At 39.6% G+C, this 24,788-nt stretch overlaps 1 protein-coding gene across 1 annotated transcript; it reads left to right on the forward strand.

Moving 5' to 3' along the window:
* Nucleotides 1–3,580: 3,580 nt before the first annotated feature.
* On the forward strand, nt 3,581–24,549 carry LOC117403183 (chitin synthase chs-1-like). The gene is made up of 15 exons (XM_059021817.1): nt 3,581–4,595; nt 6,003–6,176; nt 6,994–7,177; nt 7,999–8,097; nt 9,260–9,401; nt 10,223–10,423; nt 12,906–13,190; nt 13,295–13,474; nt 13,589–13,973; nt 14,403–14,461; nt 15,189–15,253; nt 15,600–15,710; nt 18,328–18,545; nt 20,064–20,169; nt 21,412–24,549. The coding sequence occupies exons 3-15, from the start codon at nt 7,067–7,069 to the stop codon at nt 21,502–21,504; spliced, it is 2,055 nt and encodes a 684-aa protein (XP_058877800.1). The 5' UTR covers nt 3,581–4,595; nt 6,003–6,176; nt 6,994–7,066; the 3' UTR covers nt 21,505–24,549.
* The last annotated feature ends 239 nt before the right edge of the window (nt 24,550–24,788 follow it).

A 24,788-nucleotide genomic window follows, 5' to 3' on the forward strand; every position in this document is an offset into this window, starting at 1 on the left:
GTCGACATCCCAGGGGCGGAGGACCCGGCAACCGAAACAGGATAGAAAAGAGGTCACCGACTGGGGCCGACGCTGTCTACATCCCAGGGGCGGAGGACCCGGCAACCGGAAACAGGATAGAAATGAGGTCACCGACTGGGGCCGACGCTGTCGACATCCCAGGGGCGGAGGACCCGGCGACCGGAAACAGGATAGAAAAAGAGGTCACCGACTGGGGCCGACGCTGTCGACATCCCAGGGGCAGAGGACCCGGCAACCGAAGGAGGAGATTAAAGAGGTACCCAGCATCTGAGGCTTCTGTAAGGGGCGCTCGTAGAACCCCTGATTGGCCGAGACATCACGCTGCCTGGGACCTGAAAATAAGGACAAAGCATTGAGGTTAGTATAGGACTCGGCCCGAGTGACCACATCCTGAAGAGAGGCAGAATAGAAGAGAGCCTCGAGTGAGGTGAGCGCAGGAGCTGCGACAGGACAGAGTTTGGCCGGGGGTCCGCTCTGACTCACGCGGTGAGAACCCCTGAAGGTAAGGGAGGCGGCTGCCTAGCCCTGAGGTCAGTGAGACCATGAGACAAACAAGACGGCACATGCCAACGCATAACATAAACAAAAGACCAGAAGGACGAACAGAGGGAGATTAGTAAATTTGTTAGTGGGACGTGACTATGTGTATACCTGCCGCTCAGTGGAGAGGAAAAAAACCCTTGTGGCAGATTAGGGGAAAACCTCTGGTGGCCCCTGGCGAACAGGTAGCCCCCACTCCGGGCATGCTAGCGATTTTAAAATGGGCTGCAACTATATCGGAGGAGATGAATGAACGTAATAATCTACTGCGGAAGAGGACCAGCGGCCCATGGTCTTGATCAGACTGTGGTTGATGCTGGATCTTGCAGCGGAGGTAGCTGCACCTATGCGAAATGAATGGGGAGAATACAGCTGAGGAGGGAGGCCTGCTCTAGAAAGGAGGGTGGAGAGGTGGGCTAATTAGGAGATCTTCGTCGCTGCAGGGAAGCTTGAAGCTGAAGAAACTGTGTATTCTGAGCTTCCGAGGAAGCCGAAGAAGGCTGTGAGTGATGTTGGCCCTCGCAGCAGAGGGGGCTGTGCCTACGGAATGATTGGGGGGGAGGCCCGCTCTGGAGGCAAGATAGGTTGGAATCCAGTGACGAGTGATCCTAGGAGCGAGAGAAATCAATGAGGGGGTGAAGTAGAGGAGGGAGGCTTGCTCTGGAGGGTGGAAGGTGGGTTAAGAACCAGCAATGAGTGATGATAGGAGCGAGAGGAATCAATGAACCGAGGGTCCTGGGGGGGGGGGGGGGTTCTTGCTGGGGAGATACCTTGATGATGAAAGGGGCAGATAGGGGACTCTACTTGACAGCTGAATGGACTAACCACGTTGAAATTGATCCCTCTTGGAGGTACGACCGAATGGTGAAGTAAATCAGAAGCAGAAGAAACTGCGAGTTCTGAACGTAATAATCTACTGCGGAAGAGGACCAGCGGCCCATGGTCTTGATCAGACTGTGGTTGATGCTGGCTCTCGCAGCGGAGGTAGCTGCACCTATACGAAATGAATGGAGAGAATACAGCTGAGGAGGGAGGCCTGCTCTCGAAAGGAGAGTGGAGAGGTTGGCTGATTAGGAGATTTTCGTCGCTGCATGGAAGCTTAAAAGCTGAAGGAACTGTGAATTCTGAGCTTCTGAGGAAGCCGAAGAAGGCTGAGAAGCAGATGAGATACCTTGATGTTGAAAATAAGGGTCAGATAGGGGAATCTGCTTGACAGCTGAATTAACTGACCGCGCTGAAATGGATCCGTCTGGAGGTACACGACTGAATGATGGAGTAAATTAGAACTGTGGATTCTGAGCTCCGAAGGAGACCGAAGAGGGCTCAGATGCAGATGATCTCCCTAGGTAGATCCTTGTATGGGGAGAAGTGGCGTTTCAGAAGAGTAGAATGAGCAAACTGAGAATGGTCATTGATGCGGACAGCGGGAAAGTGAGGCAGAAGGGAAGGCTCTTAAGAATCAGCTGTTAGGCAGATGGTCTCCAAGAGGAGGTCTTCGTAAGGGGACAAGCAAACTTTCCAAAGAGTAGAGATGAGTGAATGGAGAATGTCTGTTGATATGGGCAGGCGGGAAGGTGCAGCAGGGGGGGGGGGGTCTTTGAAGATTCCGCAAAGAGTCAGACAAACTACTGGTATGGAGAGAATGGTGGGAAGAAAAAAATCCCTAGCTGGACGATGAAAGCCATGATCTGGTTTGATTTGAAGGAATAGGATGAATCCGATTCTGGCACAGAACGTTTAAAACACTGACCAAGCTGTACAATATGAAGCTGTCGAAGGAGGGAGAGAGCTGCAGATATGAAATGCTGAGCAGATTGAAGGAGGTTACTGAGAGTATGATTCAGTCAAATGACAGCTGGTGAAGCTGGTGAATCGGGGGGGGGGGGGGGGGGATTACGCAGCAGACGAGACCAGTCGACGGAACTTGAATACTGTTGAACTTGAATTAAGTGGAGGCCGAAGAGGAGCTGGAACTGACAGTTGAGGTAGCAGCTGGAACTGATGAACGTGTGTAAATCGACTGCTGGGGAAGCTCAGCACGCTTTGTGCTCCATTTACTGGAATGGAGGGCAGAGATGAGATGTTGACTATCCTACGTGTCAGTTAATACGGGATCAATCGGCAGTCTGCTACTATCATGTCTGCTTGAAATGGAAATGGAAAAGGTGAACTCACATTGAGAGACTGGGTTTCACAACTCCAGTTATTCTCCTAGAGTGGAACTCCTTAACTCATAAACAAGACAGATTTCCAGTCTCACCGCGTCTCTCACCATGTATTAATGCTGTAATATTTGAGAGGATGTGTGGACATATGAATAGATTGCTGAGAAAGACAAGCACCTCCTATTTTTGATTTGATGGGGATTAGCATTAGCCTTGACTGCGGAATGCTTCCACGATCTGCGTATTGGAGGAAAGCGGAAGCGTTGGAAGATCTGGAGTAGTGCAGGTACAGATTTAGACTGTGAACTAAAGCAACTTGCATGCTATAATAGTGAGTAGATCTGAAGAGGGAGCAGAGATCTGCTGCAGTGAGGAGCAATTAACAGTAGAGGACGGGATCTGCTGAACGGTGCAGAGATCTGAGGAAGTAAACAAAGAAGTGCTGTCAATAATGAGCGGTGGTCTGCTGTAGAGAGAGAGAGAGAGAGATCTGCTGAAGCAGTGATCTGTTATTGTGAATGGTGGACTGCCATTGGTAGAGCGAGGTGGTCTTCTGCAGAACGCAGATATCTGCTGAAGCAGGGATCTGTAATAGTGAATGGTGGATTGCCATCGGTAGTGTGATGATCTGCTGTAGAGCACAGACATCTGCTGAATGCGGTGGATCTTGGACTGTGAGTTAAAGTGATTTAGATGAAGCCAGAGATGGAGAATACATAGAGCTGAGGCCGCTGTAGAACCTAAGAGGGGGAAGAATCCACTGCTCTGAGGCTGTTGAAAAATCTATTGATTTGGTCGGGAGCAGTCCGCCTCAAAGGGGCGGGGGGAGGGGGGGTAAGAGTTGAAATTGAAGAATGTCATTTGATATAGATAGACAGGGGATGAGGCAGGAGGGGGAACTCCCGAGAATCCATCCGAGTGAGAACTGCGGGAATAGATAGAAAAGCTGTAGTGTCCGAGCTTTGCAGCGAAACCAGAATGGTTTAATGTATAGAGAGAGAGCTTGTGGTATTATACTGCCATCCAGAGGTTATGATTGGAATTACATCATTGACTTGAGTGAATCAGGGTAGAATCTATGAAGTTATTATGATTAAAATCCTTGTCTATGTAGAACAACATTTGCTTATTCCTTTAGATTTGAATAATAAATATTCTAGACGTGTTTAGGACAGATAGTCATGAATATAAATAAGTTAACGCAGTATTTAGATGTCATGGTTCGGCGCGTTGAATTCGTCTCTGCAGTTGTGAAAGCGCAGCAACAGGAAGCCGGAAGATTGCAGTGCTGGGGAGCAGAGCACGCAGAGCCTGCTGAAGCTGCCTGGTCACCATGACGACTTACCACTCCCCGCAGTCACTCAATAAGGGCGTTGCCGTGGTAACCATAGTCTGTGAGGCGCCGGTGGAAAAGTTACAGTACAATAGTGTCATTGGAGAATGTTGTGACCAGTCGAGTCACGAGCCGCCATTGGTTAAAAATTGAGTTTAGAATTGGCTGGATACGTCTTTAAAAGGTTGAACGTAGCTGATGGAGGTCCAGGGCAGGATCTTCTGATGGAATGGTAATTGTGCTGGCTCTGTGGGAGCGGGGGAGGGGCGTCTGATTGCAGGCGAGGAGTAAAGAAAGATTCCGCCGACAAAACTTCGTAGTAGAATTAAATAGAGCTAAGGTAAGGCAATCGCAGACAACGGGAATGTCGATGTCATGTCGAAGGAGCTTGAAAGTTTAACGGCGGACCAGACTTTCTGATAAGGTTGCAGACAAGTTGAGTAATGAAGCTGCGCTTTGGACGGCTATGATGCCGAGGTGGAGACTGGATGGAACAGGAAAGAGAAGCTGAATGAAAAGAAAGATCACCTGAGCAGGTAAGTAAATGATTGATAATATCTTGGCAGCGATGTGCAGAGAAACGACCTGCGTGAGCGAGGCAACGAAGTTTAGATATTAGCGATGAAGCACGAAACGACGGCGTCTAAACGTTTGCTACAAAACGAAACACTAGACAGAAAAGGTGCAGGTGATCAGGTCTTAAATAGTAAATAGATACTAATTAACGGGAGATTAGAAAATTGAAAGATTAGAGATTAGCGCCCCCCCCAGCTCTACGCCCCCCGAACCTCGCAGGCTAACATTTAAACATAATGTACTAATCCATGATTAGTAATGTATTGTAATGTCGGGTCTCACAGTACCGCCGAATGGGACTTTTGGTTTGCTACCTTAAACTTGCGTGGGGGGGGGGACAGGGGCTGTACAGAGTGTGTGTGCGCTGTCCTGTCTTCCCCGCATTTTGTGTGCGTCACCATGCGTGAGTCTGTGAGTGGAAACGTGTTTCATGTCAAGGCAGTGCTGGCGTGCTGCCTGGGGTGTCACGTGCACAGTGCAGCTGTCTGTATATGGGGTCTGTGTTGGGTGCCCTGTGATTTGTGTTCTGTTCCGCCAGTCAGCTGTTTGCTTGGGACCGAGGGTCTGAGCGATTGGTCAGTGTGCATGTAAATGTGCCCTTGTGTGTGTGAGCCAATAGGGCTCAGGTGGGATCACTATTTAGGAGCCGCCTGCAGGCAGCTTTGTGTTGTGTATTGTGTGGTTGGCACTGCTTAACTGAGCTACACAGTCGTTTGCCTGCAGTTCAATTTTCAATAAAAAATAGCAGTTTTAACTGCTTTGAACTGAGATTTGTGCGATCTTCATTTTTTCCGTTGCGGACCAGATACACCTCCGCCACAATATATTGTTGCAATAAAGTTAAGATACAACAATTACATCAAACTGACTCTGTTTAAAATGAAAACTAAGTTATAATGGACTGCAAATAAATGCAATCCCCATGTGTGATACATTGTGATAAATAATTAAATGTAATTATGTTTCATTATGTACATCAAACAATTAGAAGTCATTAATTATGCAACTACATATAAATAGTAGACCATGTTAAACCATTAGTGCTTTTTTTTTTTTTTTTTTTTTACACATGGAAGCTGCCATTTCGGCTCTGTTCATTACAGTTTCACTGACACGCTCGCTACTTTAAACATCATTTAGCCGGTTCTACAAGTCTTCGAGTGATCGTCAACTGCTCATTTGAAAACTAAGAACTTGGACACACACACCCCTCACCACCACACACCCACACACTTTGCCTACCACTGAAATAGATGATTGAAGAGTTGTGCTACTTTGGCTATTACTGATAATATATAGAGGGCATGTAATTGATGACTTATTTAGAAATAGACATTAATTAAAGCCTTATGTTTCCCCATTTAAAGACTGGACAGATACAGACCCAAACATCGGTCACAAAGAGACCGGTTAAGTTTGGAGGGACACATTTACTTCGATGATGCTTTTATTGAGGAGACCAATGAACAATCAGGAAAGAAGACCCTATACGCAAATACACATGTAGAGCTCCTAGTGAGGGTTATAGAAGAAGTATTCAGGTAAGCATCTGTAATAGGGGGTTGTGGGTTATCCGCTGACAGACCAGACACAGTTGTTGCTTTTGACCACGCCACTCAGGTGCGCAGATTTATTTGTTTGTTGCACAGTTGTTGTTGTTGTTGTTGTTGTTGTTTTAAAGTAATTATAAGGTGGCACCACTAGACCAGCACCTAGAATGGAGTGAGGTAAGTAGGAAACCATGTGACTGTACCAACAAGGGTATCGGGTGCATATACATGGATGGGAGTGTACACAGAGAAAGTGTGGACAGCAGTGTGGAGTAGTGGTTAGGGCTTTGGACTCTTGACCGGAGGGTTGTGGGTTCAATCCCAGGTGGGGGGACACTGCTGCTGTACCCTTGAGCAAGGTACTTTACCCAGATTACACCACTAAAAACCCAACTGTATAAATGGGTAATTGTATGTAAAAATAATGTGATATCTTGTAACAATTGTAAGTTGCCCTGGATAAAGGTGTCTGTTAATAAATAAATAATAATAATAATAAAGAGAAATAATAGATACAAAACAAAACACAGCTCATCAAAACAAAAGCTGACTTACAGGCAGCCGAGCACTACCTCCATGAAAAGGAATGTCCGACCCCAGGAACCTAGCACACTACGCCCCCTATTTATACTGCAGCGGGATACTAAAGGGATTCTAAGCTAGCCCTAGTGATACGTATTTCAATCATCCTAGTTAACACAAGGTGATTTTTAACACAGACGTAAGAAGCAGATGTGTTTCTCTTTCTACAGGTTTTTTTTTTTAAACTGTATGAAAATAAACTTGATATTTAATTTCTTTTGTTTAGGAGTTTTGGTAGCAGTAAGTACTCTATCTTCGATGAACATAAGCGCCTCTCTGATACTGGGGAACAGAAAATCATGAGTACTCCTTACGGGGGTCGAATCTGTTATGTCCTTCCAAATGGCAACCACTTGTACATCCACTTAAAAGATAAACTTCGGATACGTCACAAAAAGAGATGGTCACAGGTTAGGTCATGTTTTAAACTTTTTTAATGCACCATGTTATCAATACAACTACAGTAATCCGTTGTGTATCCAACTGCGGTGGGACCAGAGTAAGGGCGGATATGTAAATAGCAGAATAATTTAATCATGTTTAAAATACCATTATGCCCTGCTGGAACAATTACTATATTCCCACAATTATGTATTGAGATTAAGCTTTTATTAGGAGCTAGATCCTTTGTTTAGAAAGATACAGGGTATTAATGCTTGTGACAGATACAGTTGTCTCACGTGTGGGTGCATGCATTCACTGCTGAGTGACAGGCAGGAGATCGAGATAGAGGTTGAAGTTGATACGCCCCACAGGCGAACAGGATTTATTTACATATCAACACACTGAACAGCTCATGTGACACTATCAGCAATGGTTGCGCACAAAGCACATACAACACAGTGTAAGAAAACTTTGGTATGATCTACAATCTCTGAACTATTCTGTTCAATGTTAAACTAACATTGCTAAAGAGCTTGATCATGGCGGATAAACGGTTATGGCAGATATGTGACAGGTGGATACCTGACAGATTACTGTTCCAGAATCAGATGTTGTTTACTACCCATTAAATGCGACAATTTGAAGAAAAGAAAAACAAAACTTTACAATGCACTTTGTGCGACTCACTGTTATCTGTCAAAGTGATGTACTAGCCCTCGTGTTTAAGAACGATATACAGTTTGATCATTGATAATGAAAATTATACATATTGAAAAAAAATGTAATAAAAATATAATTGAATACATTTACTCATAAATCATGAGCTTTCTCTTTTGACTGTTTTCAGGTCATGTATCTTTACTATCTGCTTGGCTGGAAGCTTACCAGAAAATATCTTATCCGGCAGGACAGTGAAGACCATAAAATCTTGGAACAACAGCTGAAGGTGAAAACATACAGTATAAAGCCCGCCGCACACAGCCCGAATCTAGCAGTCCCGACTCTTCTCATCTCAACTGGCCGTACAGAGTCTGGATGAATCGTAGCAGTGTGCGTGCCCTTAAAACCAAGATTATGCAGATTTCAGTCGGGATGTCTTCAGATTTGAAGATTGAACATGTTGAATCTTTTTCAGACGCAGTTTCATACAGATGTGATCAGTCTGTGTGTGGCGGTTTCCGACCAAGACTGATTAGTCATAAGTGTGTCAACCAATGGTGATGCAGGTTTAAGTGACGTAGCTTGTCATTTAACTTGTCATACAAGATAGCAGAATATTGACAGCTTTAGTTCCACAGGTAAAAATACATTAGTCTTGAATTGCGGAATGTCCCGAATTAAAAAATACCACATATGTGCACATTTGAATAGTTTTTTAAGGCGTTTACTAATCAAAGGTAAATGATCAATTTACCTTTTTATTATCAATCTACTGGCAGCCTATATTTTGTTACTTCTGCGCTAAACAGAAGTAACCGGTGCGTCGATGTCCAATAGGTCACAAATCACAAGCCCCTAGATCCACACGTTGAGAAAAAAAAAAAAAAAAAAAAAAAACAAAGTCAAATAAAAATCAACAGGTTGGATTTTATTTACCACACGCTAAAATGTAGTAGACAAACTATACAAAAAGCCAAACGCTGCCTGAAACGTTTGCATGGTGTAAATGGTCAATAGCTAAATTAATAGTCTAAGCGTTTCTTTTGGTTGCCTCGCGGCGCTGTCTCCACAGTCTAATCAGCATACGATGCTATGCATAATGTGAGGGTCGCTATCATGGGCTAAGTTAATACAAAAATGTGTACAGGGCAGTATTAATTAAATCTGCATACATAGTAATCACCAGTATCTAGTTGTGGTCAGTAATTCAGTTTTAGCAGTGTGCGACACCCAGTCGGGAAAAACTCAATTGCGACGTCAAACCAAAAGTGAGCACAACTGATCGCAGAATCTGTGCATACTCAGATGAGATGAGTCGGGACGGCTTGAGTCGGGCGGCATGTTATGGATCCAATGTTTGTACTGCATATGGTGTTGTAACTGATCGTCTTGATTTTTGTTAAACTAGATAAATGCTTAACTGGTTTGTTTTCTACATCTCTTAACAGAAAGAGAAACAAAACACCTACATTCTGGCCTTGGATGGTGACATGAACTTCCAGCCATCAGCTTTAATGCTCTTGATTGACCGTCTTAGAATGTATCCCACAGTAGGAGCTGCCTGTGGAAGAATTCACCCAACAGGGTTTGGTATGAAGATATTATTTTCCTATCGGGTGCATAGATCTGATAATACTGGGACACAACTCTCATTTGAATTTTAAAAATATTATTTACTGCTATGGCCAAAGGTTTTACATCACTATAGAATTAGCTAATTTTGCTTCATAAAGTTGAATGAAACCTGCTGAATACTGTTACGTTAACATATTGAATTATACACCGCTTTGTAGTTTTCCATATCCAGTAAACGAAAAACTGACAAATTGAAAAATGTGACATTTCGAAATCTAACATGAAATACTGTGCTACTATTATGGCATCTTGTAGACTTTTTCGATATCTTTTTGCAGTTTCATTGATATGATGTTAAATAAAAGACCAACATTTTTTTTCAATCCTAAAATTGTAGGTGATGCAAAACTTTTGCCCATAGCTGTATATTAGATTTTTCAATAGCTTAATTTTACTTTGATATATCTCACCCCAATTGGGATGAAATGATTATTATAATGTATAGCATAGATTGGACATTTAACATAATACAACTATACATGCATTGACTTAAGGGCATGATGTGTTGTGTTGAAAAGAGTAGTTTTAGTATATTTTAAGACTGTGAGAGTAAAGAAAGTTCAAGCAAGTTGTAAAGAAGAATTTTTATAGCACTTGAGACACTGAGTAACATTTCAATCATCAACAACGTATGGCTTGAGGGCAGCAGGGAAGATAAATAAATAATAGTGTTAAAGTGAAGATATTTGAATTATCCAATCTTTAAAAGTCATTTATGCCAACACAGGACTTATACTTTAGCAAATGTATTAATTTTGTGTGGTGTTCTGTTTCAGGTCCAACAGTCTGGTTTCAGAAATTTGAGTACGCCGTGTGTCACTGGTTTCAGAAGACAGCCGAGCATGTTTTTGGATGTGTGCTCTGCAGTCCCGGCTGCTTCAGTTTGTTCAGGGGAGCTGCCCTGATGGATGACAATGTAATGAAGAAATATGCTACGAAAGCCACAGAGGCAGCCCAATATGTGCAATATGATCAAGGTAAATCAAATGTATGCAAATTGAAAATGTTAAATTGGCATTTGGAATTATAACACACCTTTAGTCTACACATGCATCATTTTCTGTTACTCCAATTTTGTAAAATATACTCTGCAAATAGCATTGCAATATCCTGCTCTATGAAATCCAGATATTGTATTTATTTACAAGCTACTGTATATATCTCTGCACCATTCTCAACTACTGTATCAATCCAAATGACATAGAACCTACCTTACTGTAAAGAAAAAATACCAGTGGGCTGCCATTATAATTTCCTGTTCCTCAGAATTATGTAAATAAGAACTTTGAAAAATAAAAAGCCACTGTAATATCCTGCCTTTTTCAGAAAAGTCACCGGCAGGTGCTATGACCCTCCCGCCCCCGAATAAGCCATACGTTATACAGGTATATCTCACCTTCCAACCGTGAGCACCCTCCCTGCCTTTATTTAAAATGCTTTCCCTGTTAAAAATGTACTGATGGTACGCATTTGCGTCTTAAAGAACAATATCGAAGTCCGCATTTTTCTTTATTGGTCCATATGCATACCTGCATACCAGTTATGTGAACCCCGGATTATAATTATGGCTACTGATTTTTAGTTTTAACCGATAAAACACCCCTGAAAGAAAAAAAATGAAATCGGTGTATAGCTAATAACACCTGAAAAACAATGGAAATGGTTAATCAATTCACGATGACCACACCTTTCCCTTTAAAAAATAAAACCTACTACTACAAAAAAATAAGTTTCCCAGTGCAGCTGGGCAGTGTTCTCCTTTCTGACTTGTATCTATCATTGATTCGTTCTGAATACTTTAAACCCACCCCGACTACTGAGTGACAGCACATTCCTACATTTCTTTTGGAGACTCCACTTGCGAGATTTAAAACGAGATTACAATTAGCAATGGAGGCTTGTTCATGGGATTTAAAGCTGCATTACAGTTAAGATACGCAGGATGTAAAACATTTGCATGAGCAGCGGAGCGCCACCTCGATCCTGCAGGTTGGTCGCCACCGCCTTCCCGTGGGCCCATGGTCAGATTCACCACCTGAGGTATATCAAATCCAAGCACGGCACTGTCAGCACCAGGAGCCCTGGCCCATCATGCCATCGCCGCACCAGCCAGCGACCTCTCACCCCCAACACCGTCACCAGACCAACAGCCTTCGAGGGGGCGATAGTGGAACTGTGGCAATGCAACTGCACCGGCCATTGGAGTGGGTATTGGCAAGTCGAACTGGACCCTGCAGCTCGCTCGAAGACAGCCTTCTCCATCGGGCAGTTCACTGTCATGCCATTCGGACTGTACAATGCCCCGGCCACTTTCGAGCGCCTGATGGAGAGGGTCCTGGTGGGTGTGCCCCGGACCGCTTGTGTGGTCTACCTAGAAGACCTTATGGTGCACGCTCCCACCTTCCAACAAGCCATAACCTTTGGACTGTCTTCTCCAGGGTACGGCAAGCCCACCTCAAACTTCATCTGGGCAAGTGTCACCTGCTGCGGCGAGAGACCACCTTCCTGGGGCACATCGTTGGGGCCAATGGAATCGCCACCGACCCAGACAAGGTGAACACGGTGCGGGAGTGGCCAGTGCCCACCTCGGTGGCGCATGTGCGCAGCTTCCTCAGACTGGCATCTTACTACCGGCGGTTCGTGCAGGATTTTGGCCAGAGATAGGACGCTGGTTCCAATGGGACCCCGACTGCTTGGAAGCTTTCAGAAAATGAACAAGTGGTGGCCTACTTCAGCAAGACGCTGGGGAAGGCGGAACGCAACTACTGCGTAACTCGACTAGAGCTGCTGGCTGCAGTGAAAGGAATCAAGCACATCCGCTCCTACCTGTACGGGCAGCTGTTCCATCTACAGACCAACCACGCCTCACTCCAGGCTGCTGTCCTTTAAAGAGCCAGAGGGACAGGTAGCCCGCTAGATAGAGGCCCTGCAAGGGTTCGACTTTGGCATCCGCCACCGAGCCAGCCACCGTCACGCCAATGCTGATGCTCTTCACCCCAAAAGCGATGGCCTGGTAGAAGCCTGGTAGCAAGATGCTCGCCATCCAGTTGGCGATCCTAACCTTCGATTTGTTTCCTGGTTCTTAATCCTGAAACACGATGAACAAGAATGCTACAATACTATACATAATTTGACAGAAATAACGCCCAAGCATTTTGGAAAGTAACCTAAAACACTTTTTTAATACAGTACATAAAAAGCGGAAGCCCAAAAAAAAAAAAAGCACCGAAAAGTCAAATTAAGAAAAACAGAAGCCCTGCTTATAATACTAGTTTCAGATGTTAAAATATCAGTCCCTCATCTGTGTAATCTAACATCTTGTTCAGTTTTGCACTGTTTTAAAATATATATATTTTGCATTAAATTATAGATAATATCTAGTAGCATTTTAATTTTTAGCATATTACACATGTAGATTTGAACTTTATTCTCTGATTTGTTTTGATTTGTCTTCAAAAGGTGAGGACCGCTGGCTGTGTACTTTGCTTCTACAACAAGGCTGGCGAATAGAGTACACTGCATCTTCTGATTCCTACACGAATGCCCCTCAGGAGTTTAAAGAGTTTTACAACCAAAGGCGGCGCTGGGGACCCTCATCTTTGGCAAACACTCTTGACCTTCTGAACACAGGAAAAGAAACTTCAAGGAAAAATTCATCTATATCAAGACTGTATATCCTGTATCAGATTTTACAAACCGCCTTCTCCATTTTAGCACCTGCCACAGTTTGTCTCATGATAGCAGGTAAAAAAAATATTAAAGAGAAGTTTGGGAGTCTTACTACAGACTCAGGTTTGCAGATTGTACATTGTTTTAGAAATGTGTTTTTTTTGTTGTTTTTTTTGCAGGATGCTTCACGTTTATCTTTGGCTTGAATGGAAATATCTCCCTTTTTCTGGCTGTTCTTCCTCCAGTTTTCTACATGGTGATCTGTTTCACATGTAAATCTGACAACCAAATCCTGGTTGCTGGTTTCATGAGTATATTTTATGCATTTCTCATGGCAGCCACCTTCCTCAGCATTATAGGTCAGTATAATAGAACATTGTTTTACAAATTAAATATAGTGCAACATAAATGTACTGGCTATTAAGAAATCTGGTAATTATAATAACAGCTTTTTTCTTCTTTTTTTCCTTTAGTTGACATGGTCAAGCAACAAACATTCATCACCCCCAGTGGTCTGTTTTTCATTTTTTTAGTGGTGCTTTACTTTGTAGCAGCTCTGATGCACCCCCAGGAATTCCACCTTGTCCTCTATGGATTTATTTATATAATTTGTGTGCCAAGTGCTTATCTGCTCTTAAACATATACACACTGGTCAACCTGAATAATATTTCCTGGGGAACCCGAGAGACAGCAACCTATGAGAAGCTGGGAACAAGAAAAGCCAAAAAATATGTGAAGTATGAAAAGAAGTGCAAATGTCTCTGCTGGAATTTAGAATTTCAAGTAAATGAGGACCAGAAAATATCAGCTTCCTCCAACCCAGAAGAAGTAGTGCTTCTGAATGATGCTTCTGAAAGGTACGCCGTCGCTTTGCAATTTAATCTCTCCTGAGACAGCAGTTCCCAAACTTTCTTAGCCCAAGGCCCCCACCAAATCAATCCATAAAAATGTGAACCTTTGTTGTTCTCCTTACAATCACCTAGTTTTGTTGCACAATGCCAATCTTGCTGCTACATTAGAGTGCTGCAACCACCCCAAACAAAACATCCAGGCCCCTAGTTTAGAACCACTGACATAAGACAGCATAAAACAAGTGCTGTGTTAAAATGTGGTCCTTTTTGTGTTTCATGTTTGTGTCAAATATGATTTATGTGTGAACACATTTTGCAAAACAATCAGGATTATACAGCATGGGAAACATCCAGGTTAAATGTATGAATTGCCTTTTTTCTAAACACAGTCAAAGGTGGATGTTAATACATTTCATTCAAATGTTTGTGTTTTAGCCAAAATGAAGAAACTGAAAACTTTGAGGCCGGTGCAATAGATGACACTGTGGATGAAAGTAAGAACATAATTTATCTAGATATTTATTTATTTTAAAATAAGGGTTAGAGATCAGATACATTATTTATTTTTAAACCAATACAATATTTATAATAGTTATACACTTCCTGTTTAAAATCATAGACGGCATATCTCACTGATATTGGATAAGTGCCCATATCCTGTCACTGACCCTTAAGGCCTTTGCACACTGGATCTGTTCCGTCATGGCATCTCAAAAAGTCGTCCGTCAATCCATTGCACACTAGATGCGTTAATATCGTACTTTAGAGCGCTGATGTGCAGTAGAGGCTTTGTAGTAAATATACCTAGTAAATTTTTATTACAATTTTTAGTAAAAAATAAATACAATTCTGTTAATTCTTACATAACTTTAAACACAAAAAATGTTAAATGTAGTATAAACTTAATGATCAACAAACGCTGATGGAAAACGTTTGCTAATGATGACGTTTCTACTAGACTACAATAATGTTGTTACGCAATACATAAATAATAATAATAAAAAAAAATTTCAAGTTAACTGTAAAATCGTATAAGTGACTTGAAATCTGCAACTTGTTGGAGCTGAGAACAATTAAAAAGGTCTAATTAAGCAAATGATTTGTTCAATTATGGGTTTAGTTAAGTAATTGAAAGCTCAGTTGGAATGAAAACCCAAAGACGCTGGGGTCCCCGAGGATCGGGGTTGAAAACAATTGATTTTAATGTTATCTTTATTTAAGGATGGATTCAGCAGCTTCAAGAGAACACAGATCATATTGAACTTGTTGAAGATAAACTTGATGAAGTAAGTTCCTTCTTTTTATAATAATAAAAAATACTTTAAAATAAATAAGCCTACAGGTTACAAATAAGTGATTTATATTTACATAAAAAAGTCAAGTTAAACTAGACAACACTGGGGCTTCAATAACAACCCCCCCCCCCCTCAAAAAAAAAGGTTAAACAAGACTGTTAGAACCCTTTACTTTAGTATAAACAAGTGTAAAAGAAATGAACTAAATCCTAGATTTTTTACCACGTTTGGTCCTGTACAGCAGTTGTAATGTAACTTGGTAGTACATTTGTTATTTCTATGTACAAAAAAATGAATGTGTGATTCTAAAAACATTATAACCATTCATATATTTCAGGATGAAATTCCCTTTTGGAAAGGGCTCATACATTATTACTTAGAACCTCTCAAGGAAGATAAGCAGAAACAATCAGAAATAATCAAAGACCTCAGAAACCTCAGAAACAAGGTAATTAAAAAGACTATTAACTGTAGCTGCCCCCAGCAACCCCTCTCTTAATCAGTGCTGATATGTTTAAGTTTCATTCACCATAGTTTTCTGATTCCTCATACTGCAACTGTTTCCGAATCACATTCCACATGCTATAGGAAGTGTGTGTTTAAAACACTGTACGACTTTAAAAAGAGTGGGCAAATCGTTTGACCAAAAACAAATAGTTTTTTGCATGGAAACATGTACGGAAGCCGTACTTTACGAGATTTCAGCAGTGAAAATCCAGTTTGTGACATAACCTTGCGTAACGTTCTACTATAGTAAAGGCCGTCCCAAGCAATCCTTTATTATCTGAGACCTGCTTTAAGTAGCCATGTCAAGGTTCTTTTGATCAAATAGGAAAACAAAGCATACAGTACGAGGGGTTTAGAGACCTCTGTTCAGTATTTTTGTTTTTTTATGTCACACCCTTTATTTAGTGTTTCAAATTATTATAAGTGCTTTATAGTTTGTTTGTATAAGCAAGGTTATAAAAAAAATATTTAAGCTACTACAAATAAAAAAATGCAACACTTAAATAACGAAGATCTTTGCAAAGCATAGATTGTTTTTTTCATCCACACTTTTGTTAGCTTTGTGTTTGGTGATGAGATAGCCAATTTGCTTTAAGCTTAGACTTTTCTGTCCATTGGCTATAAAATGCAATACACTGTATACTAGCCTCTTAAGTAGCATCTATCATGGGTACCTACCAAGGACAAAAAAGTCAAGTTTGTACCTCCAAAATGTATTAAAATGAGCATAGCTGGGAATTCGTTGCCAGTGGCTTTATTATTGCTACTGACAGCACCAGACATGAGCGTCCACCTAGAGTTGAAGTAATATATCTTAAACCTAATTAATTTAAGATTTGTTTTAGAAGAAGTATAACATGAAAAGAAAAAAAAAAGTTTTTCAAAAAGACATTAACATCAGCCAGGTGGATTACCATCTACTGGATCCCCAATAACTATATAGATAGATAGATTATATATATATATATATATATATATATATATATATAGTAAAAGATTGTACTTGTTTTAAAGGTTCATAGCCCCTTTTCATGCAAACCCAGACACATGATTTGAAGTTTTTCAGCACTTCCGTACGTTTTTATTAATTACAGAAATAAAATAAAAAATAGAAAAAAAAAGAAAAAAAAACTTACTCACACACAAACTTTTTACAGTCCCTAAACTAACAAAAACTGGACAATTAAAACAATTCTTCAAACACAAAGGTTTCCACACTACCTTTACAAAACCACACAGGTTTCTTTACAGTGACAGCCTCTCTCCTCACACCGACTGGAGACTGCCCTGCTTTGTAATAATCACAGGCAGGTGGCATTCATTCATAATTAGATCCAGGTGAACCTCATCCTGGCTCTCTCCCATGGCATTCTGGGGGTTGTAGTTCTTTAGCCCCTCCATGGCTACATTTTTCTCTCCTCTTCCTTTTGATAAGTATATTTTGTCCATATAAAAATGATCTATTCAAAATGTCTAGTACAATTCATTTGTTAAATACTGGTTGTAAACTTACAATAGGCTACCCTAATCACCCACATTTCCCACTACAATATTCTTATAATTATAATACTACTGTACTATATATATATTAGTACAGAATATATTAGTATCAGAAATTCTGAAACTAATGTTCTGTAGGAAAACTTGTATATATTATATATGTGTGTGTAAAAGCTTTATAATATATATATATATATATATTTTTTTTTTAATTTGTGTAATGCTATCTCAGTTTTCATTTTCTTTCCCAGTCTGCACTTACAGTGCTTCAACATAACCTAACAAGTTCATGGTAACCCACTTTAAGAAAGCTGTACGATATCAATACTCGCTGGAAATATAAACTGGAAATATTTAATATTTAAATATACCCTAAATATATAATATTAATCATGTTATTTGCATTTGGAAGGAATTTGTTTCTGGCTAAAATAAAACAACATGGAAACACACACCCCAAAGTAGTACCAAAATAGTGAGAAAATGGTGAGACTTATTTTTCTTTTTCCATGGAAACTGCCCCATTGCTGCACATAAATTTGAAGGCAAAACCACAAATACGTATCACAACGTGTTTTTCCTAGCGGCAATTTACCGTCTAGCCAGAATTTGCGCAACACTTTCTAAAATGCAAGTGATCTGTGGGATTAACATAAAAAAGCAGGATTTACAAAGTGCTGCGTTGGATTTGGCACGCGAGTCAGGACCCAACTTGCAGGGTTCACGCTATGTATCGTATCAGTGATCAACAGTTTGTTTTGTTGTGATGTTTTTTTCTGTTATGGGGAGTTTATAAATGAAAACCAGAACGGTGATTTTTTTTTTCTTTGTACAATGTGCAGGATAGCCACCAGTAAGTGTTGGTGGACGCACTGTGAGACCACTAAAAAGTTAATTTGAAAAACACTGGACTAGGATTTTATCTTTCCCATCTTTATGTAATGACATAATTTAATATTGCATGTGTCAAAACAATATGTAATATCCCATTTAAAAATGTGGGTTATATGCTAGATAGATTGATTGATTTGAAATTCACTATTCTATGTTTGTTCCAGGCTACCTTCGTATTTTTCTTCATCAACTGTTTATGGATAGTTTGCACATTCTTTCTTCAACTAATTGGTTCTGGTGTCAGCATAAATCTACCGAAGATATCTGTAGACGGTGAAACAGTAAAAGATGCAGAGATACATATTGATGCAATTGGACTGGTAATACTCCTGGGTTTTGCTGGCTTGCTGATGGTGCAGTTTGTTTCCATGATTTACCACAGGTATGAAGGCTTCAGTTGCAATAAGGATTTAGTCTAATTGACAATATGAACGATCAGGCATTTTTATAACATTCAGATTCATCTTCTTCTGAAACAGATTTCTTGTGTCACACAATAGTGCATGTTCCTCCCATAGCTATTTCCTCCCATTCCCATTAAAACCTAATTATTGTAGCCTGGATTCTCCAAGTAATGTATTGGTACAGGAATGAATATCATAATGTAACAACTTGTACAGATCACACACTAGCTATGTTTCCATCAACAAGACAAAAACCTATGTAGCAAACTTGCAAAGTTATGCAAATCTTATCGTACAAAAACAGGTTTCCATTAAACTGGATTCTAGTGAACAAACAGCTGTACGTAATGACGTCACAAGCTTAAAAAAGTGGTTATCGCATACATTTTCTTAATCCAAAAAAAATAAATAAGTTTTTATTTCCATCAGTTTTTTTCTATTCGCTCTATCAGCTGGCTCATAAAATTCGTTCAGAAAGTATGTCCATTGCATTTGTGAGCATCATTTATTGTACAGGATACATTTCTATCCACCCCTATTGAACTTTTTTTCTTTTTCCGCCCATTTCCATCACAATTGTCAAGCTTTTTTTTTTTTATATGCATGACTTTTAGTGCATAAAAAAGTTTGATGGAAACATAGCTACTGTTTAACTTGATTTGCTCTTTATTTTTTCTTTCTCACAATCTCTTTACATAATTTAAACCAAAACAGCATATAACCTGTGATGTATAGTGGAATCCAATCAAACTTTGAGAGCACCCCCAGAATGCTAATGTAACCCCACTTCCACACTAACAGTCTGGAAAGTTTGATTGAATATCACAATAAATACAGGTCTTGACTATTTTTGAAATTCAAATTTTCGAGATATATGTATAGATGTATACATATCCATTTTAATATACATAAATAGATATATAAATAATAATATATGCCTATTTACACATCAATTATCCATGCATATATATTTTCATATATCTTATTATATGGCAGCCTGCATCTGATAATTATGTATTTCACCTTTTATTTAAATAATTTATTGGTTTCCACATTTTAATACAGCATTTAGTTTTCCTCTGTCCACTTAAATAAAGTTGTTCAGTTTTTAGGAAGTTAATAATTATGTGTTTTCACTCTAAAATTTTTATTTCAATATTTAAGTATTCTTCTTTTAAGGGAAAAGGGTACCATTAATACAGATTCCTAATAAACAATACTCCGGTATTATATTGTAACAAGTGTTATCACTTTTGGCTCTAGTATTAAGAATGTATCAACAATTTGAAACATGACCATAAAATATTTCACAACTGATGTCTTTTTTAAACTGAATCCAACTCTTCGTTGTTTTACTAAAAAACCTTTTCAAAACTTTAACATATAACTGCTAAATAATCGGGGTTATGTTTGTGATGTCACAGTGATCAAATTAATTGCTTTGGTTTCAAATCCCAGTCTCTCTTCTGACTCTTCTGAATATTTCTGTTTTCCAGAATCTACACACTGATCCACCGAATGGCCTATATTGGATCAGCAAGTAAAGAGTCAGAAAAAAAACCTTTACTAAAGTCAAAAGCTGAACCCTGGGACCCGGAAATGGTAAAGGAGTTTATTTATTGATAAATACCACTCATGTGGCTACATGTTTGTCTTATGTCATGACTGGATCATTTTTTCTTTTTTCATCGTGACATACTGCAATGCAAATACATTCTGTTACTAAACATGTGTGTCTTTTAAAACAAACTCTATTTACAAAAACGTTGATATTCACAAAATACCAAATACTGTAAGATGGAAGTAAACTTTAAAAAAAGATATTTTAACAGAGGAATTTAAAATACAGACTTTCGTTTGCCGTGTCCGCCCAGGATATAAATACAGTATATCATGTTTTTTCTTTTTAAACCTCATCTAATCGAGTGCATTCATGTACTTGAAAAAGCAATATTAACCTTTTGTCAGCAGCAATATTTGTGCTCACACGGAAGGGTGGAAAGGAGGGGCAAATGGACCCATGTACATAAATAAATGTGGTTAACTTAAAATTAGCTTTCTAAGCGCCTGGCCAGTAGGCTTCACCGTTGCACGATGAGGAGAAACAATGACGGCGTTTACATTGACAAGTCACGACAGTTTTCCTCACAGTGTTTTTGCCGTACTTTTCAGGAAACGCATTGCTATGCTGTTTAGGAAAAAAAGTTGGCCGTACCAATGCAGATGAATCAATTCATAGTAATTTAGGGGAGGGATATTTAAATGTCCGTGTCTGCCTAGGAAAAGAACGACTTCTTCTATCGTGAGGAGACCTTCATGCATTGCCATGAAGATTAAAAGAAATTAAAACAGGATCTTGACTGCTGAAACCTCTTGAGCCACAAGCACGATTCCTGCTCTGGTTTACATGGGTTTTTGCAGCTATTTTTATCATGAGAAAGCAGTTGACCCTGCCCTTAAAGTCACGCTGACCAAAGGACGTTCTTTTGTTGTTTCACGATGTAATCACGTGACAATGGTCACACAGTCATGACTGTAGAGTCGATTTTCACTTGCATGTAAACCCAGCCAGTGACTCTTGGTTTTGCCTCCCTAAACTGCGGGAGCATCAGATCCAATGCAACGCTCCCTGCGGAATCCCCAGTGAAGACCATCGACTTCACACAGCCAACTATCGGAAGGCGGTGACGTGACGAAGGCTTAAACGATAAAGCACTCTCATTATTCATAATTTTTATTTTAAGTTTTGGATAATAGAGTTTGCAGTACTTGCAAAATCTGTGGTAATTAAGCTACTTGTAAAAAATGGTCTCTTTGCTTAAGATTATTGCTTTTGCCATTTAGATTCCGGAACCTGAAAAGAATATCCAGAAAAAAAGGAAAAGTTTCGATGGACAGCTGGAATACAGTGGGATAAACTGCCATGGAATGGACTAGATGTAATATAGGACAGTAAACCCAGGAAAAATAACAACATATTTCTTGCTATTTGATGTGTTCACTTTTTTAATGCTATCTGTACATTTCTGCTCTATGTAAAGTGTGATGTGTCAATGTCCCATCACCTTTTTTGCATCAATTAGGGTATTTTTAATCAGTCATTTTAATTGAAGAAGTACTTAATCTGTATGTTTGATTGCAATGAGCATAAGTATTCTGATATTTTTCATGTTGTAAGGTTTCAAATAAACATGTACTAATGTATTTTGTGTATAGATATGCATTTGGAAGGAGTCCCGTGTTAGCCTGGTATTAGGGTGTATGTAAGTTTCCTATTGTATTGTTCCCACAGGAGTACAGGGTTAGAATGGTGAAATGGTCTACCATTGTATAGGTTCATTATATGTGAGAGGGCTGTGTCAGCTAAAGTGAAACAGATGTAAACCAAAACCAGATGTCAGAGTATGGAATTCTATAGGATTAAGACTGCGTATGTTCCCAGCCAAATGAAATGCAACTATAAAAGCTTCAATGGGATTACACTTATTTGAATTGCTCGGGTCTGAAAGGGCATTCCCAGTTGAAGGTTTATGGCTAATTACTGACTGCAAGTTAGACTATCATTATTCGACTAGAAGAATGGGTTGCAATAATTGTGATGCTTCTGTAGCTTGAAAAACCAGTGAATATAAACAGATGTAATCATGTATTGACTCATGAATTGTTAAGAATAATCTTTTTTTTATTAATCAATAAACTCTGTAATTCAAATTATAAAAAGTAGAATTGTCTGATTCATTATAAATTAAGAAAATTTCCACACCCTATAAAGTCATGTAAACGCAGTTTTCCAAAAACGTAACAGAACATTTTAAAAGTACATTTTCATAAAACATCACCTAGAATATTACAATAGTATTCTGAAAACATTTATGGTGTAAACACACTTCAGAGCACCCACATTTTAAATAGGACCAGTTATTTAAATAGCCCTGCTACCTACTCTTACTGTCAGTATAAATGTAGAGTAGGTGATGGGTTTATCTGTCTTTTATAATAGCTGCTTCAATTTGCTTAATGATCAGCATTAATGATACAAGCACATTGAAATTTAACTGGGCAGCAGTGTGGAGTAGTGGTTAGGGCTTTGGACTCTTGACCAGAGGGTCGTGGGTTCAATTCCAGGTGGGGGACACTGCTGCTGTACCCTTGAGCAAGGTACTTTACCTAGATTGCTCCAGTTAAAACCCAACTGTATAAATGGGTAATTGTATGTAAAAATAATATGATATCTTGTAACAATTGTAAGTCATCCTGGCTAAGGGCGTCTGCTAAGAAATAATAATAATAAAAATAATAATGATGTAATTACTTGGCATACCCAAGTAAACCCTCAGATAGCAACTCATAACACAACACAACAAACATTTGGTGTGACCAGTCTGTAGTCACCGCAGCAGTTAATAATGGAAAGATCTTTGCCCTATGATGTCACAGGCCAGCTTCCGTTCCAACCCCTGTTGTCTTAAATACCAGAGTAAAAGTGGCTTGGACAAAAAAAGAATGATCCTAAGACAATTGATAAAACAGTAGAAAAATGAAAATGTGCAATAATGTTCTTTCTCTCGTTATGTGTACCTACAGTTATTTCCATGTGATATGGCTCAAGATTGCTAACAACATTATTATTCAGGGTTTACATCTGTTTGAATCCCAACAATTTGGATCCAATAACGCTAAAACAAGCAGCAACTGAAATCAACTGTACAACTGCAGGAATTCAATCATTGGACATTACTAATTGGATTACAGCAATGACAGCCAAATAAATCATTTTATATTTGAAGAGGGGCAGGAGAGGTGGGGAATCTGTGAACCTCAGATGGTTATTTGGAGAAAGGGCAACATTCTGGAAGATGGGAATTTTGCCTGCAAATGATGACCAAAATGAAATATTTACCTTGGAAACTGTTTCACCTTTAATGCAACTACCATAGGGTATATTTGCAGAAATTAACTTGTTTATTGTCACATTCTTATGTTTTCCATGTGTATCAAACTTTATGTACTGTAGGTCCACCTCTGCAATTTTGCAAATTGTTCCTACTTTGCATGCATTTTTTATGTCAGTGCTGTCCTTAAACAACTTCAGAATGCTGTTCAGAACTATGAGAACTGATACATATTAAAATATATATTTAAAGATGGTGCTGACATAAAAAAATAAATAATGCAAAGTATGAAGAATGTACTTAAATGGGCCTAAATAGGATTTGATACATATGAAAAAAAACAATGTGGCAATAGCAGGGCTCTAGACTGTGACTAAAATGGTCACCATTTGACCTAAGAATAGTTTTGGCAACTGATGTTTGGGGTTGAGGCACCATTGGTTCCTGACACTAAAATACTGCCTTTCCCTTTACGGTGGGTGTGGCAGGGCAGAAGAAAAGCCCTACACATAATTAGGGGGCAGGGAAAAGCCCTGCATGTAAATAAACGTATTGTGTTTAATGTATTATTATTTAAAAGATATGTATTGTTTGTGTTTATTTAAAATACGATGTGTCCATTGGTTATTGTTTAGTTTAAGTGTGGTCTGACAGTGTGGTGTTAGCAGCTTGTCTCTGCCAGACAGCTCGTGAGAATGCGTGGTCAGCAGTGAATTAATTAACAGAGTTGCTGTCGACCATGCTAATATTAAAAACCCTGTACAGAATGTGACCATCTCCACGTTCATTGATTAATTTAATGCTAATCTGGAGATGGTCACCGGTATAAAAACTAGCAGCTTTTGCCAGTCGGTGTGGGTGTTTGGAAAGAGGAACGTGAGCGAGCTGAAAGAAAATCTAAAACAAAACAGAAAGTAAAAGCAATTGCTACTCCTGCTGGGCAGACCAGCACGGAATTTGTTTGGTGTTTTGTGTTCAAGATTTGTTTTTGTTCAACCTTTTATGTGGTTCTGTGAGCCGTGTTTTGTACAATCTTTTGTTTTATTTTTGTGTGAATAAAAACCGGCACATCAGCGCCTTCATTCGCTAATACCTGTGTCTCTGTCAGCTTTCTGGTCTGGGAACGTCAACACTCAGCCGTCTTGTTACAATGGGTTTACACTAGGCAATTATTATTAGCAATACTTGCTGGCAATAATTGCTAGAAATGTTTCTAATCTGCACTTGTTAGCAATGTCATGGCAATTCAGTGATTCAACCAAAAACAGAAATGAGGACTTTAAATAATGGCTACATGTGCATAACAAATATTATTATTAGTTTATTTAG

This window comes from Acipenser ruthenus, unplaced genomic scaffold, assembly GCF_902713425.1.
Source record: "Acipenser ruthenus unplaced genomic scaffold, fAciRut3.2 maternal haplotype, whole genome shotgun sequence".
NCBI lineage: Eukaryota > Metazoa > Chordata > Actinopteri > Acipenseriformes > Acipenseridae > Acipenser > Acipenser ruthenus.